Raw genomic sequence first — 17,888 nt, 5'->3', positions numbered from 1 at the left:
GCAGATGGTAGAATGTGTGTCATTGTGCTTTTGGACATGATCGACTCGGGTTAGAGTCCGCCTTTTGCCAACCTTTTTTTTTTCTTCTTCCTTTTCAAATCTCGTATCGCATCAGAAAGGCATTTATTTTCAATAAAAATTAAGGAAATAATCCAAAAGTTGAAAATAAAGTATCGGGTAGGGTTAGGGTGGGTGTAGGGAGAGCTTTATTGTACCAATAAGGTGGCATCAATTTGAATTAAAATTATAATTTACACTCAATAAGTTATTATTGCATGCTGTTTTTTTTTTTATTTGTTTGATTTGTTAATTTGTTTTCTGATTTGTTCATTTGTTTTCGTATTTGTCATTGTGTTTTCTTATTGTTATAATGTTTATAATGTTGTGTTTTCTGAATTGTTATTTTGTTTTTTAGATTTGCATTTGCGTTTGTAATTTTGTTTTCAGAATCGTTATTTGTTTTGCACTTCTCGGCCACCGTACGGATCTGACATGCATCATATTTTCTCTCAACTCTTTTTTTACCTTTTCCACTTCAGGTCTTAACTCTCTATTAATGAGCTGACGAGATAAATTGGGTGTGCTGGCTGCCCACTAAATGATTTTAAATCCATGGGAGACCACAGACATCCGATTTTCAGTTCAACCGATTTTTAGCCTTATAATCCTCTGTACGCGCACACTAGATGATTCGAGTATTGGGCTGTAGTACTCGAGTCCGGTCTCGTTTTTCTGTCGTCTCGGACTTGGCTTGGACTCGTTGGTATTTGGACTCGGACTTGTCTCGGACTTGGTCATTGGACTCGCCAAGTGTTCTAGTTGGTCTCGACCGAGTCCAGCTATATATACTTTTTTTCTCTTTCAAAACAAAACCATTAATCTGGCTCGCTTGTTCGGAAAATGGGTAATGTAATTGGTTTAATTTACAATCTATCTAGAACGGGCATTGCCATTGGTCGCCTGGTAAATGCACGGCTGCGTCATACGCCTGGCTCTGAGTGTGCGCGCTGCACAGAGGCATAATTCATTTTTATTTTGGCCACAGACACAATGTCGGCGAGTTGCATAATACAGTTTGGTTTCACAAAGTTCGTTGGAGTTTTCCCTCTCTTCCACCTGACTTTCCTTTGCTTTTATAGCTTATAAATGCCCGCGCGCAATTTACTTTCACCGCATGTCAGCGCACATGATTAACCGCTCTCTTGTGATGCTCTCTATGCCATTCACACAGAATGTGCTTTTGTGTTGACAAAGATGCGACGCGGGCAGTGGAATAGAAAAAAAATGCAAGAAGATGGGAGTTAAACATCTTTTAATAACTAGAGCGCCGCGTTTTTAGAAAGCCGTTTCATGCACGAGACGCGAGCGCAACAGTCAAACGCGTCCATGTTTACATAGAAAAAACAATGGAAAACAGCGTAATCAAATAAAAAACCTGTGAAGAACTACTACTGTATGTCTGATATTTCATGTTTGCATCAGGGTGACAGGCTGAAAACTAATGTTCATTGTTTTTACAGCGCATTTATAGTTAATAATAGCACTCTAGGTGTTATACTTTCATTCATTTTGAATTTGAATTACTTGAGAATTTTTTAAGCATTTTTCTTGTATTATTTCTGAACATATAATATGCATAAGAAAAGTTTGTACAAGATGTAGTTGTAGTTCATGCATCTTTTCTGCAAAGATATTTAGTGATTTGTTTAACATTTACATCATGATGACAACTTCATGACGTGGTGCACTTAGAATAGAATTTTCTTTAACTAGAGGTGTAATAAAGAAAAGTTGCTTGAATCATGTTGTAGTTATATTTTCAAGTTGACTAGTTAAAATTGTACAAAATCGAGAATTGGTCAAATATTCTATGAAAATCAATTTATTTATTTATTTTTTTGCCACATGGTCCAGCCTAGAAACAAATAAAAAAACCTTCCAATTTTTAATTTTTCAATCTTTAGTTGTCTGTTCTCTAACTGAACTAAATGATTTTTATTTCTACTATTAAAAATGGCCTCAGCTTAACACCTGTAATACTGTCTATATCCCCCTATCCCCGGGGATATATATTGCACCTATATTATATGGCCTAAGGTAAACAGCAAACAAATGCATGCGCGGCCACACACAGACACAGAGAGCTGAAGGTGTTTATATGCTACACAGCCTTGCTTGGGAGGGTTACATTGTACTATGGTTTCTTTAGGACAGGGGTCTCAAAACTTGGTCCTGGAGGGCTGGTGTCCTGCAGAATTCAGCTCCAACCCTTATCAAACACACCTGAAACAGCTAATCTAAGCGTACTAGAAACTTTCAGGCAGGTGTTTTGAGGCAAGTTGGAGCTAAACTCTGCAGGACACCGGCCCTCCAGGACTGAGTTTGGACACCCTGCTTTAGAACAAGTAACACGTTCAAGAATGGGAACATGTTGATTTATTTTTTAGACATGTTGCTTGTTCTTTGTAATATTTCCCATTGGCAGCCCAGAATGTGATTGTTACACTTTAATAAAAATGCTGAAAATGTGAAGTTGCACTTTTTAAATGTCTGAATGGATGAAAAGACTAACATTTCAGGTGAAGGATAATCCACTTCTTACCTCCGTATATTAAAAATGGGTACTTTACACTCTTACTCAAGTACATTTTTTGTGAAAAAAAACGGTACTTTTACTTTGTAACTGTGGGCGACGCTCCTCTCGTTACTTTATCTTAATGCAATACAAGTTAAAAATCCTTCCATTTATTCCAAACGCGCCGTCTACTTTTTTTCTGGGCAATGAGCGATGCCCATTCACGAATGATTCATTCTTTTGAGTCAATTCTGTTCGAAGGTTTGATCAAACCAGTTGACAAACCAGTGAATTGTTTCGCGAATCAGTTTGAATGATTCGTTCAGTTCTCTGGCGCACGCGCTGAGTTGTCTGATTTCACTCTTTATTAGCAGTGTTGTTGAAAAAAACAGCATATGCTGGTTAGGTATGTTTTGAAGCCGGGATGCTGGTTTATGCTGGTCATGTGCTGGTCTTAAACTGGTCAGACCAGCAAAGGACCAGCTTAAATCAGCTCAAACCAGCATCCAATGCTTCAAAACATACCTTACCAGAATATGCGGGTTTTTACAACAACACTGGTAATAAATCAATATATTTTAATGATTTCTGAAGTTTTTTTTCAACAGAGAACAGTTTTGCTGCTTAATATTTTTTAGAATCTGTGACATTTTGTTCAGGATCCTTTTATGAATAAAAAGCTATAAAAGAACAGCATTGATAATAAATCAGGCTGATAAAAATTCTGATTTGCATCACTGAAATAAATTACATAAAAAAAACATGAAAAGTATTTTGAACGGCAGTGTGTGTGTGTGTGTGTGTGTGTGCATATATATATATATATATATATATATATATATATATATATATGTGTGTGTGTGTGTGTGTGTGTGTGTGTGTGTATATTCATTTTATCTAAATATCTATAAATCTAAATAAAAATAGACTATATTCAGTATATGATCCAAAGTAACTAGTATCTAACTACTTGAGTAGTTTTTTGTCCGATACTTTTTTACTCTTACTCAAGTAACTATTCAGACTATTAGCTATTTTTACTTTTACTTGAGTAAATATTTATTCAAGTACTTTTACTTTTACCTGAGTACAGTTTTTGGGTACTCTACCCACCTCTGGTTGTGGTATGATACTGTAATATTTATCATTATATAATAAGAGGAGCATAGAAAGGTTTATGAAAGTGTCACTCCACAATACAATAGCAAAATATATAAATTTGTATAGTATTTTTATATTACATTAATCAGTGTCTAGCACACCTTCCTGAAGGATATAGACCAGAAGACATTGCAATTATTACATCATATTTAGACAGACTTAAAGAAGTTCCAGATCTATACTTGTGCTCTTATTATTTCAGTTATTTTGCCTTTAATGTAAATAAACGTGCAAACAATATACTAGCTCTTGTGAATTTATTTCGATGTTAATTACATTTACTTACAAATTCATCATCGTCATGTTGATATGCTATGTTACTATAAAACTCTTAACACAAACATGTCTTTTAATATCTTCAATTGTTGTGTATACCGAGCTGCAGCGTACACATTTGTAAATGACTTCACTTGGACCCATTGTGCGAGCTGTCTGTGCACCGGTGTGAGCCTGAACGTGCCCCAGGTTTCAGCTATAGAAGCAAGCAACATCCGGTGATAGCCAACTCTCATTGGCTATTGCGGGTATCATGTCAGAGGCAGCCCGATCAAGAGTGGTAAATATCCAACATGTTTGATATTTACGATTTGAGTTCGGCGACGCTCTGTCTCGATCGGGAGCAGATAAATAATCGTAATGACACCACACAATAGAGGATTTTTGACGCTTTGACATGAAAGGATACAGGCTACAGTGCGCGCCGGCGCATTTGTGCATGCAATTGAATATCACACGTTCTGAGCTGTTTCCGTGCTTGTTTGACTAGCACCTAGTGCTGAGATGAAGCTAGAGCGCGCATCTGAAACGTCTCCCTTTTTATGTGGTCGTAAACATTCTGCGACTGAACCCTAACCCTAACTTGAAAACAAAGCCCACTAGACAGTGGCCATGGGCTGATTCTGAACGCGTCTCTCACATAGACTGACAAAGTAGTATACTTTAAAGGCTTGCATACTCGACGGCTTGCAAAATGGAGCTTTCTGCTCATGTATCCTACCTCTTTCATTCGGCACAAATCCAAATATTCCATAATATTTCCATATTTGCAATGTAACATATCTGAATGCTAAACTATTATTTATTATGTAAATAATAGGCTTTGTACTTCAGTCGCATTCCAACGATGACACAGAGGTGGGCACGATGATGTTTGGTTCACTGTATTTTATTTTGATAAAGTACCAACTGCGCTGTCAAGTTAGCAATGCTGGAACTGATGTGTTGTGTGTGTGTGTGTGTGCGCGCTGGCATGATTGCTTCAACTGTTTCCTTATACCAGTACAAAAATGAACTGAAACTGCATATATAGGCTAAGTTATGTCGCACTGGGTTTTTTTCCCCTCGTTTATCTGTAAACTAAATCAAATATATTTCAAGAATTTGTATGTATAAATGTACTGCAGATTTTATAACAATGTAATAGCCTAATATTTAGTATTTTCACATCTAGGTGGAATTTGTTTTTTAAATTTGTACTACTGTCTGTTCAAAATAAATGAAAAGAAACCAAGCATAGTAGATTTTTTTTTCCTGTTGTACCGAAATCGTATCGAACCGTGACCCCTGAACAGAAGAGCGTACCGAACCGTGACATCTGCGTACCGTTCCACCCCTAATATATGTATATATATATATATATATATATATATATACACTGTACTGCTGGAAAGTTTGTGAGCCCTTTAGAATTTTCTGTCTCTGCATATGTCATGAAACCGGTCCATGGATTTTCATTCGCTCGCCACGAGAGGTCACTCTTCAATCAAATCGACTCTCACACCACACAGACTGTCATATATTACCCTGGACTGCATTTCCCATCATTCATTGCACTAAGTACACACAGCTGTCTCAATCACACGCTCACACCTGAGAATTATCACACAATCACACACCCTACTTATACCATGGACTTCCTTTCACAGATCGCCGAGTATTGTTCTGCGTATAGCACTCTCCTAGTGTTAGCTGCCTTACCAAGCCATTCTGTTTAGTTACAGTATTGTTCTGCATTTATTACTCCCCTAGTTTTAGCTGTGATACAGAACCTGTTTCTTGTTTTCTAGTCTGTGTTTCCTGGATTTACCCTTGTCTCGCCGTTCGGACTCTGTTTGTACCTTATCTGGACTATCGCTCATATTTCTGGATTACCCCTGTTGTCAAGCCCTCTGGATATTGTTCACCAATTCTTGCCCTCTGGATTATTCTTGTATCTTGTCTGTGCCATACCTGTGTGCTGATGTTTTGACCCTGCTTGTGTTTTTTGACCACGTCTTTGTTTAATAAAGTTCGCAAATGGATCCGCACGTCTCACGTCTCGTTCGTCCCGTTACATAAATATGACCCAAAACATAAGCCGATTTTCGCACAAGTCCTGAAAGTAGACAAAGAGAAGCCAATCAAACAAATGAGACAAAAATATTTTCTTTGTCATTTATTTATTCAGGAAAATGATCCAATATTGCATATCTGTGAGTGGCAAAAGTATGTGAATCTCTTGGATTAGCAGTTAATTTAAAGGGATCATATAATGCTACATGCACTTTTACAAGTTGTTTGAACTGAAATGTGTGTTGGTAGTGTGTGTACACAACCACCCTATAATGATAAAAATCCACCCAGTGTTTTTTTTTTTTTATCTACTAAAATCTTTACCCCTTTCTTAAATCAAGCTGATCTCAGATGCCTGTCTGTGTGACGTCACACAGACGAAGGCCCTCCCACAATAGTTTGATTGACAGTAGCGTTTTAGTACAGACTGCACTGGTGTCTAACCTCAGACCCGCCCTGAGTGAGTTGTCATCAGTTGTTTCACCGCCGGAGCAGATGTATACAAGAATGACACCCAAGCGACTGAGGTGTTTTGTTGTTGGATGTAATAATGAACATAGCAGTCGTCATTTACTCCCGACATATTGAGCGGCTGAAGAGTATTAAGTTTGTTTTTAAAGGGAATCTGCCCTCGATCTACATAAATGTGTCTATGTTCGTGCAAATCATTCGTGATCCAGCTTCACCTCCAGAAGGAGTACAAGGTTTTTTTAAATGAATCTTTGCAAATCGCCTTTCCTAATAATGTGCTATTTAGCAAGTTTCATGATGACTGCGGAAGAGAGGGGTGGAGTCAGCAGAGCTCATTCACATTTAAAGGAGAATGACACAATACGGCATGCTCTGACAAGAGCTGTGTTTTTTTACGCTACCAATTAAAAATTTTAACCAGACTATGTTACAGACTTTTCATTAAGACCCTAAAGAATAATAACAACTTGTGGAAAATGGGCATTATATGACCCCTTTAAAGGTGAAATTAGAGTCCATCTGTGCAGAGGTGTTTTCAGTCAGTGCAATGAATATCTAATGTCAGTACGTGACCTGTTTTATTCAAAGAACAGGGATCTATCAAAGTCTGATCATGTTTGTGAATCATGTCTCGAACAAAGGAGATTACTGAGGACCTGTCAGACAGATTGTGTACAAATGGAGGAAATTCAAACCACTGTTACTCTAGAAGTGGTCGACCAACAAAGATCACTCCAAAGCAGAATGTGTAACAGTCTGCGAGGTTGCAAAAGTTCCAATGGTAACTTCTAAGCAACTAAAGGCCTTTCTCACATTGGTTAATGTTAATGTTTATGACCTCACCATCAGGAGAACAGTAACCATGGTGTGCATGGCAGAGTTGCAAGAAGAAATCCAAAGTTCTCCAAAAAGAAAATTGCTTGCTGAAGATCATGTGGTCAAGCCAGAGGACTATTGGAGAAAGGGTTAATGGATGGATGAAACCAAAATAGAACTTATTGGAGAAGCTATTATGTTCAGAGAAAAGAACACACTGCATTCCATCTTAAGAATCTTATCCCATCTGTGAAACATGGTGGTGGTAATATCATGGCTTGGGTCTGTTTTGCTGCATCTTGGCCAGGGCAGCCTGCCATCATTGATGGAACAATGAATTCTGAATTATACCAGCAAATGTTAAAGGAAAACGTCAGGACATCTGTTTAAGAACAGGGTCTCAAGAGAACGTGGGTCATGCAGCAATACAACAACCCCAAGCACACAAGTCATTCTACCAAAGTATGGTTAAAGAAGAACAAAGTTAATGTTTTGGAATGTCTGAGTCAAAGTCCAGACCTTATCCAATTAAAATGTTGTGGAAGGACCTAAGCAAGCAGTTCATAGGAGGAAACCCACCAACATCACAGAGTTTAAGTGGTTCACTAAGCAATGGGCTAAAACTCTTATATGTTATTGTTCAGGACTGATCAGCATTTACAATAAACTCTACCATCAGTTACTGCAGCAAAAGGGGGTCAACCCAGATACTGAATGCAAAGATTCACATACTTTTGCAACTCACAGATATGTAACACTGGATAATTTTTCTCAATAAATAAATGACAAAGAAAATATTTTTCTCTTACTTGTTTGATTCGATTCTCTTTGTCTACTTTCAGGACTTATATGAAAATCTGATGATGTTTTGGGTCATATTTATGCAGAAATATAGTAAATTCTAAAGTTTCCCAAACATTCAAGCAGCACTGTATATATATACACACGTGGTCAGAATTGTTGGTACCCCTGGTAAATATGATCAAAGAAGGCTCTGAAAATAAATCTGTATTATTAATCCTTTTGATCTTTTATTTTTTATTTTTTTATCACAAAAATCTAATCTTCCATTGAACTAAAACAATTGAAAATGGGGGAAAATCTCATTACGAAATAAATGTTTTTCTCAAATACACGTCAGACACAATTATTGGTACCCCTAGAAATTCTTATAAGTAAAATATCTCTGAAGTATATTCCCATTCATATTTACAATTTTGAGCACTCCAGGGGGATTATGAACATAAAATTATCCAGGCATGGCTTCCTGTTTCACAGAAATATAAATAGGAGCGAAAACATAGTCCAAATTCCCTTAATCATCTATCACAATGAGAAAAACCAAAGAATATATTTCTGATGTGCAGCAAAAGATAATTGAGCTTCACAAATTAGTGAAATGGCTTTAAGAAAAGAGCAAGAGCAGTGAAAATTCCCATTTCCACCATCAGGGCAATAATTATGAATTTCCAATCAACATAAAATGTTACGAAACTGCCTGGAAGAGGGCGTGTGTCTATGTTGTCCTAATGCATGGTGAGAAGGAGAATTTGAGTGGCTAAAGACTCTCCAGGGACCACAGCTGGAGAATTGCAGAAAATAGTTGAGTCTTTGGGGTCTCACGTTGCTCGGGAGGGTTTCAAGAAAAAGTCAAGTCAAGTCACCTTTATTTATATAGCGCTTTTAACAATACAGATTGTGTCAAAGCACTTAACAGTATCAGATTGGAGGATAGAGTGTCAGTAATGTATAATAATAAGATTAAACATTAAATTTTCAGCTAAGGCATTTCATTATTGAATTCAGAGATGTCGTTGTCTAGCTCAGTTTAGTTTATGCGAGTAGGAAACCTACAGGCCCTTTCCATCAGCTTGCCTGGAATTCGGGCCTAACGACTCCAAGGTCTTCCTGAAACCAAGGCTGGCCCCGTCAGGGCCCTGAGGGTATACATTGAGCGTTCTGCCTCATACAGGAGATCAGAACAGCTTTTTGTCAGCTTCGGTATCTGCGCTAAAGGTCCCCCTGTTACAAAGCAAAGAATTTCCAGGTGGTTAGTGGATGCCATCGCCCTAGCATACTCCTCCTTGGGCTTGCAGTGCCCCATTGGAGTCAGAACCCATTCCACCAGAGGCATTGCCTTTTCCTGGGCATGATCCATTTAAAAAAATTCTGAGGTGCCGTCTACATTTGTAAGGTTTTACAACCTGGACGACCCTGCCTTGCAGGCCAACGAGTACTGTGTTCCTGGCCGTGCTATGAGCTGCACCCCTCAGTCGCTTCATTTGAAGAAATCTGAGATGCGGCGGCGAAGTGGGCGATTATATAGCCAGAGGCCATGCCCATTTTGGACGGGCTATGGCGGGCTGCATAGCCATAGGCTCGCTCAGCGTCGCCGCCGAGCCATTGGTTCAATTTTAATACCAACTGAGCATTGTTTAAACGCCACAGCCTACCTGAGTATTGTTGCTGACCATGTCCATCCCTTTATGACTACAGTGTACCCATCTTCTGATGGCTACTTCCAGCAGGATAATGCACCATGTCACAAAGCTCAGATCATCTCAGACTGGTTTCTTGAACATGACAATGAGTTCACTTTACTCAAATGGCCTCCACAATCACCAGATCTCAATCCAATAGAGCACCTTTGGGATGTGGTGGAACGGGAGATTTGCATCATGGATGTGCAGCCGACAAATCTGCAGCAACTGCGTGATGCTATCATGTCAATATGGACCAAAATCTCTGAGGAATGTTTCCAACACCTTGCTGAATCTATGCCACGAAGAATTAAGGCAGGTCTGAAGGCAAAAGGGGGTCCAACCCAGTACTAGCAAGGTGCACCTAATACAGTGGCCAGTGAGTGTATATACATACACACACACACACACACACACATACAGAGAGATGAGCTTTAATATATTTGACTTTTAAATGACTAAACTCATGTTTTCCTTTTCAGCTCTGTGTGAAACTATGTATAAATAATTAAATTCAGTTGATTCCTTTGCATAGTCATATATTTTCGTTCTGCCTTGTAAATGCATTAAAATTTATTACATATTTAATAATGACATCTCTTAATCTTCAACAGAAATGTGAATTGTGCTGACTATGGCGTGAAGTGAACATCAAAAAAAAAAGCTTCAGGGTAGGTTTAGAGACAAAACCAAACTAATCAAACCTGGTTTAGATCAGGATCAGCGGGCTCACAAAGTTCGACATAAACGACATAACTCTGGAGCACGTGGACCTGAAAGTGTGACGTGCAACACACAGAACATGGAAAGCGTCAGTTTGATTCACTTCTCGCAAGAGTCAGCGCAATTCACTTCTCTGCTAAAAATTAAGAGATGTCGTTGTTAAAAATATAATTACTTTAAATGCATTTACAAGGCAGGAATAAACAGCAGCAAACATTTGAGAAGGCAGCAGAAAGAAAATATCTGACTATGCAAAAGAATAAGCTGGATTTCATAATTTATATACTTTCACAAAGAGCTCAAAGGAAAATACATATAGTTGAGTCATTTAAAAAGCTTTATATATTGAAACTTATTTATAAGTTATGCATATATTAAAAGCTGCAGTACATAACTTTTTGGGGTTAAAAATTATCTGAAATCAATATTTGAGCAAGTACATAACCAGCCAGTGTTCAAAACTATCACCTTACTTTACAACGGTTAGCTAATAATAATGTTATGTAATTTGAGTGGTACGGGTAGGTTTTCACGGGAAATCGAGCATGGCACTGCGTCATTAAGTCACATCTGTAATCATAAAGAAGTTGTCCCGGCTAGCAGGCTATTGCATGTGAGGATCCTGCAGGTGGCAGATCATTTAGCCTTTTCTGTTTTTTTTCCTCATTACAGTGAATTGTGATCTTATCCAGTCATATTGCTCTGGAGCTGTTTCCTATGGGAAATGCCTGTTAAAGTGTTCCAGGAGGGCTTGAAGGTGGGTAGTGATAGACTAGGGTCGTTAATCTGTCGTAATCACCTCAGGGGTCGCGATCAAACGGAAAGAAAATAGAAAGCCTGATAGCATTTTTTTTATTTGCATGTTTTTTTTTTTTTTATGTAACTATTTTCTATTTTTGTTAGTTATAGTTAACATTTCTGCATTTGACATAGGTCGTAATTTAGATATTTTTGAGATGGGGTAAAAATACAGTTTTACAAATGCTAGAAATGTGGCTTTCAAATAAAAGATTATCAAACAACACACCTAGGTTCCTAACTGATGACAAAGAATTGACAAGGCAGCCATCAAGTCTGTTTTTTTTTCAGAATATAGCAGTAAGAAATTACTCATCATCCAGTTTTTTTTTTTATATCGACTATGCATTCCATTCGTTTTTCAGATTGGTATGTTTCGCCCGGGCCGCAAATATCATCAACATAACAGTGAAAGTTAACACCATGTTTCCTGATGATATCTCCCAAGGGCAACATGTAAAGCGTAAAAAGAAATGGGCCTTGTTTTGAGCTTTGAGGTACTCCATACTGCACTTGTGATCGATATGATTCCTCTTCATTCATTGCTACGAATTGATGGCGGTCAGATAAGTACAATTTGAACCATGCTAATGCACTTCCACTAATGCCAACAAAGTTTTCTAGTCTATTCAAAAACATTTTGTGGTCGATAGTGTTGAACGCAGCGCTAAGATCCAGTAGCATTAATAGAGAGCTACAACCATGATCAGATGATAAGAGCAGGTCAATTGTAACTCTAATGAGAGTTCACAGATACCATTTTTCTCTAAGAAGGAACATAATTGTGAGGATATTACATTTTCTAGTATCTTTGACAGAAAAGGGAGATTCGAGATCGGTCTGTAATTAACTACTTCTTTGGGGTCAAGTTGTGTTTCTTAATGAGAGGCTTAATAACAGCCAGTTTGAAAGTTTTGGGGACATATCCTAAAGACAATGACATATTAATAATAGTCAGAAGAGGATCTATGACTTCTGGAAGCACCACTTTTAGGAGCTTAGATGGAATAGGGTCTAACATACATGTTGTTGGTTTATGATTTGAGTTTATACAATTCTTCCTCTCCTATAGTTGAGAATGTGTGGAATTGTTCCTCAGGGGATTAGTGCACTATCCTATGGGATACTGTAGCTGACGGCTGCATGGTTACAATTTTATCTCTAACTGTATCGATCTTGAAAGTAAAGTAGTTCATAAATTCATTACTGCTGTGCTGTTGGGAAATGTAAATTTACATGTTCGTAAATTTAGCCATTGTATTGATTAAATACATGGGGTTATGTTTGTTTCTTCTAAAAGAGATTAAAAGTAACCAGATCTAGTACTTTTTAATGCTTTTCTGTAGGATAGGGTACTTTTCCACCATGCAATATGAAATACCTCTAGTTCTGCTTTCCTCCAGCTGTGCTCCATTTTCCAGATTGCTCTCTTTAGGCCACGAGTGTGCACATTATACCACGGTGTCAGACTGTTTTCCTTGATCTTCCTTAAGCGTAAAGGAGCAACCATCTGTAAAATGCTAGAAAAGAGAGAGTCCATAGTTTCTGTTACATCATCGAGCTTTCCTGAGCTATTGGATATGCTGAGGAATTGAGATAAATCAGGATGATTACTTACAAGGCAGTGGTAGAAGTGATGGTTTTAACATACTTGTAACAAGGAGTAGAATTTACAATTTTAGCTATATGGAGTTTATACAAGACTAGATAATGATATGAGACATCATCGCTTTTCTGCAGAATTTTCCAAAACTATTAACATCAAATCCATGTGACAGTATTAAATCTAGAGTATGACTTAGACAATGACTAGGTCCTGACACGTATTGTCTAACCCAAACAGAGTTCAGAATATCTATGAATGCTGATCCCAATGCATCTTTTTCATTATCAACATGGATATTAAAATCACAACAATTAAGACTTTATCTGCAGCCAGCACTAACTCTGATAGAAAATCTGTAAATGCTTTAATAAAATTTGTATGGTGCCCTAGTGGCCTGTATACAGTAGCTCGTACAAACATCACAGGGGATTCATCATTAACACTTGTTTCTCTGGATAATATTATATGCAGCACCATTACTTCAATTATTACTCCATATTACTTCGCTATGCTTCGCTATGCCCTCTGAGAAATACTGAAAATATGGCTATAGGGACCTGATATTCAATAAGCCAAGCTTTATCATTTGTTTCTCCATATTATATACTTTTTTGTTGTTGCTGAACATCGATTAAATTGTTACACAGTCTCTATAGTATGACATCTAGGTGAAAAGGTCTCTATGCAGTAGCCCCTCACTGCAGAACAAAGATCCAGGGGGCGGGGTTGGATCTACATCTAGGGGGTGGAGATTGGTAGGTTTAGGTGTGGAGATTGGTAGGTTTAGGGGTGGGGATGGGTGGGTTTAGAGATCAGGGGGTGGAGACGGGTAGGTTTAGGTAAATGTAAGGTGGGAGGAGTTGGATCTAGATCCAACCGCACCCCCTGGATCTTGTGTTCTGCATCTCTCTCAATGTGCTGAGAATTAACTGATTTCTCTGACGTGAGGCGGCAAGCAGATGGTCAGTTTAGCCAGTGTGTCTGCTTCCTGACCTGGACCCCAGTTAGTCAAGTACTAACTCTGAGACTATATGCCTTATTTCTAGAGAGAAGAGCAGCACCACCCCTGGAGGGATGAAGACCATCTCTTTTTAACAGGTCAGGTCTGCCCCAAAAACTCGTCCAATTGCCTATGAAACCTATGTTATTTTGTGGGCACCACTTAGACATCCAGCCATTGAGTGACGACAGTCTGTTATGTATCTCGTCGCCACGGTAAGTAGGGAGGGGATCAGAGCATATTACAGTGTCTGATCATACTTCCAAGTTCACACACCTCTTTAACGTTATTTTTAGTGATCTCCGACTGGCGAAGTCGAACATCATTAGTTCCAATGTGGATAACAGGATGTCAGGTGCTCTGTTTACCGGTAAACATTGCACTATGGTGGCTGGTGTCTCTATTTTCATGTTCCATACAATAGAACCACCAATAACAAGAGCACTTTCATCAGATTTCTTAGTGGGTGCGTCACTGAGTGGAGAGAACCTGTATAATGTTTTGATTGGAACGGAAGAGTGATGTTTTGCCCCACGACTATGCCGCCTTCCAGTTGCCCTGCTGCGAGTGCTTTGCAACCGGAACCGAACAAGCTCCCTGAGCTAGTTGCATCCAGAGCCGTATCTAAAGGCCCTCACATTCTTACTATCCTCAGTTAAAGCTGGGATGCGTGTCTCTAGTTCTAAAATCTTCTCTGGGTCAAATTAGGTCAAATTCAAAGGGAGCCGAATCCAAAGATTCAAAATCAACTTGATTAAAACTGATTCAAAATTGATAGTTTACACTTTTTCAAATATTCGTCCAGCATATAGTTAAAATTATTATCTTAACAATTTTGATATTTATATTATACCCTTGGCCAAAGATCATAATACATGCTAGCAATATTTTATCAACTGTGAGCAGGGATGGGCTGTATTTCAAATACATGTAAAATACTATTTTGTATTTTGTATTTAAATACATTTAATCTTAGTATTTTTGTATTTTCAAAATACATAAAATACTTTTTGCCAATCAACCTCAACCAGAGTGCTGATTTCCTGTATCAGCTAGCTCAAACATGCCACTTTCATGCATGTGAGCTGCAGCTGTATGACTCTAGAATTGAGCAATGAAATTTTCTGGATTCCTGTAAGGAAAAAATGAATATTACTTATAATAATATTACTTAAATTAATATTACTAATATGCCTTCGTCTGCTAGCAAAATTTCCTATTTCCAATTTCAGAAGTCCTGATTACAAGCATGTCACATTCAAGTGCTTTGCTGTTGGAAAGACTAGGAATCATGGCGTTTTAATAGCTAGTCCTCGCTACCAAAACTTTGTTTAGAAGTTGTTTACTTTCATATATTGTATTATATGTCTGTTAACATGAATCTGAAGTCTTTGCTTCTGAAAGAGACATTATAAATAAATAAACACTTGGAATTTTGATCAAAAACAACAATATCATATGGTTTGTATTCTTATGGAAATGCTCCAAAAATCCGCACAGGGGGCCTCTAGTGGAAGAAACATAAAAAGACAGAGTAGCAGGTGATATATTGGAAATATTCACATCATAGACAATATAATAAACCTAATTAAAAATTACCTATGAAATGTACCTTTTATTCAACTCAAGTGTAGTTTTAATGTTGTGATCTGAGATGAATCATTCATGTCCTGTGGCTGTTCTTAGTTAAGGTTAGTTAAATGGTTATTCAAAATGGTTGAAAATCACTTCAAACATGTTTTCATATTAAATATTTGAACATTAAACATGTGTTTTTATGTGTTAATAGTCAGGAAACTTGCATGGATCTTTGCACTTTTTTATTATTTGTACATAGAATTGTGCAGTAGGTTAAAGGTAAAGAGAATGTTTTGGGAAGGGACAATGATTTTCATTCAGAGGAGCAGTAGTGGCGGTTGTGCTTGTTTTGGATTGTTCCTTTAGCGTTCAAGCAGCAACTCTTTTTCTCTTCGCTCCTTCTTCCGTATTTTCTTCTCCTCCTTTTTCTTGGCCCACTTTTCTGCCCAGATGAACAGAAAAAGTGGCACTTTTCTTTTGCTCTTTGGCTCTTCCTGGGCATTCACTTTGTGCTGGGTCTCATTTTTGGGACCTTCAGGAGGTGTTACACAGAACAGCTTCATCAAGTGCTCATCCAACTCCTCCTTTTTCTGAGAGGTGTCATCCAAATGCCCTTCTATGGCCTTGGAGTCTCCCATTTCATCAGGGTTATCTTTCTCTTCCTCACATCCCTGGACCTCCACCACTTCACTCGCCCACACTTCCTCCAGCACCTCGCTGTCACTCTCCAACCAAACAATCATCTTTCTCGGTTTCATTTCAGCCTCCAGCGGTCGGGGGCGTTCAGACTTGGGTAAGTCACAGGCCTGAATGGTCTTCCCTGTGTACTCCACATACTCGGTCTCCTCATCCTCTATGTCGATGAGCATGAGTTGTGGAAGCGGCTCAAACAGGGAAGAAGTGAACTGCTGAGGCTTCACCGGGCTGGGAGGACACACTTGTGTTGAAGAACATTGCAGATCAACAACTTCATCAAATTCAGGAGTGGGGCTCGGAGGAACCACCAGTTGTTTGGGAGGACATACTTGGGAGCGTCGGAGGGAAAACAGTTCATCGGGTGCTGCTGTGGGACATGGAGGAACTGCCAACGGTTTGGGAGGATCCACTTGAAGAGGAGAACATGGCAGGGACACTTCCTCTGGTACAGGAGCTAGCTTTTGAGGATGCATAGGTGGTTTGTTCACTGGCGGCAGGGACTTGAAGCGAGCAGCTGGTAGAGGAAGGTCTTCAGAGACACTTGGAAACACTGGAAGTTCTCCTTCTATTGGCGTCAAGAAGGAAGATCTCACTGGAGGACTGATTAGAGTTTGCTGAGGTTTGACCTCCACAAGAAGTGGAGTTGGCTCAGTGGTCTTCCGTTCCTTCAGTTTTCTCTTCTTCTTTTTCTTTTCTCCAGCCTCTCTATACTCACTTCCCCCCTCCATCAAATTTTCTAGACTCTGTATCTCTCTTAATTTGGCAGACTCTCTTTTTTTCTGCGCCACATGTCCTCTATCCTTTATCTTTTCAAGGCCAAGTGTCTCTCTTTCTTTTTCTGTCTTGTCTTTATGACTTCCTCCCTCATTCATCTCTCTCTCCTTCTTCACCTTTCTCTTCACCTGTCTTTCCTTCTTTTTCTCTCCATACTGTAAAAATGATGTTTCAAGTTTGTGAATAAAGATTATTGTAGTACATTATACAAGATAATACTATTTCAGTCTTTCTGTTTTCAAAATTTCACATTTAATTCAATGTGTTGATGTTTGTTTGTAATTGTGAAATTTACTAGTAATTACAGAGTTCAAATTGGTTCTAAACCGATTTCTTTTTTTCAGTGCAAGCTGGTACTTTTTTCAGTTACCTGGCGGCGTCTCCTCCTGTACTTTCTGTTTTTGGCAGTGGAGTCGAAGGCCTCACTCTCACCCGCCTTCGTCAACGATGCCTCTGGAAGTTTCTCTAGTGCCGCCCGTTCTTGCGCTGCACACTGCTGTGCCCTCAAAGGTGTCTCCCTTCTGCGCAAGAAGTGAGCAAAACGCTCAAAAAGTTGTCTAAATACACTGCTAAACAGTGCCATTGTGAACACTGGATGCTGCAAGTGAATTCCGTTTTTGTCGTCAATATTTGCAGAAAGTCACGAAAGTAGCTTTCGATCTTTTCACTCCTAACACACCAACAGAAGACAATTAGTCAGAGCAGCAGTTTAGAGCTGCCAGAACGGAATCTCCATTATGATGTCACAACAGTGAGCGGAACCCTGAGAACTCGGAACTATATGAGCAGCTCAGGAGAGAAGCAGTAAATACATCAACACTAGGGGCACCGTATTAAATACTGACTGTTTCCTAACAAGTTTCCCAAACTCTTCTCCTG

General features: G+C 38.7%; 1 protein-coding gene across 1 annotated transcript; it reads right to left on the bottom strand.

Annotated features, from left to right (window-relative positions):
* Positions 1-15,765: 15,765 nt before the first annotated feature.
* On the bottom strand, positions 15,766-17,692 carry LOC306881825 (uncharacterized protein). Its single transcript, XM_079436131.1, has 2 exons — positions 17,380-17,692; positions 15,766-17,164 (listed from the first exon to the last, which is right to left on the bottom strand). Exons 1-2 carry the CDS (start codon positions 17,590-17,592, stop codon positions 15,902-15,904), a joined length of 1,476 nt encoding a protein of 491 aa, XP_079292257.1. The 5' UTR covers positions 17,593-17,692; the 3' UTR covers positions 15,766-15,901.
* Between the last annotated feature and the right edge of the window lie 196 nt (positions 17,693-17,888).

This window comes from Barbus barbus (assembly GCF_936440315.1).
Source record: "Barbus barbus genome assembly, chromosome: 15".
Lineage (NCBI taxonomy): Eukaryota > Metazoa > Chordata > Actinopteri > Cypriniformes > Cyprinidae > Barbus > Barbus barbus.
The sequence above is the reverse complement of the archived record's forward strand: the minus strand, read 5'-3'. Positions and strand labels throughout refer to the sequence as shown.

Coding starts and splice junctions, on each gene's coding strand:
- LOC306881825 (XM_079436131.1), bottom strand. CDS start 17,592: ATGGCACTGTTTAGCAGTGTATTTAGACAACTTTTTGAGCGTTTTGCT. Junction 17,165..17,379: donor ACAGGAGGAGACGCCGCCAG/GTAACTGAAAAA, acceptor TCATTTTTACAG/TATGGAGAGAAAAAGAAGGA.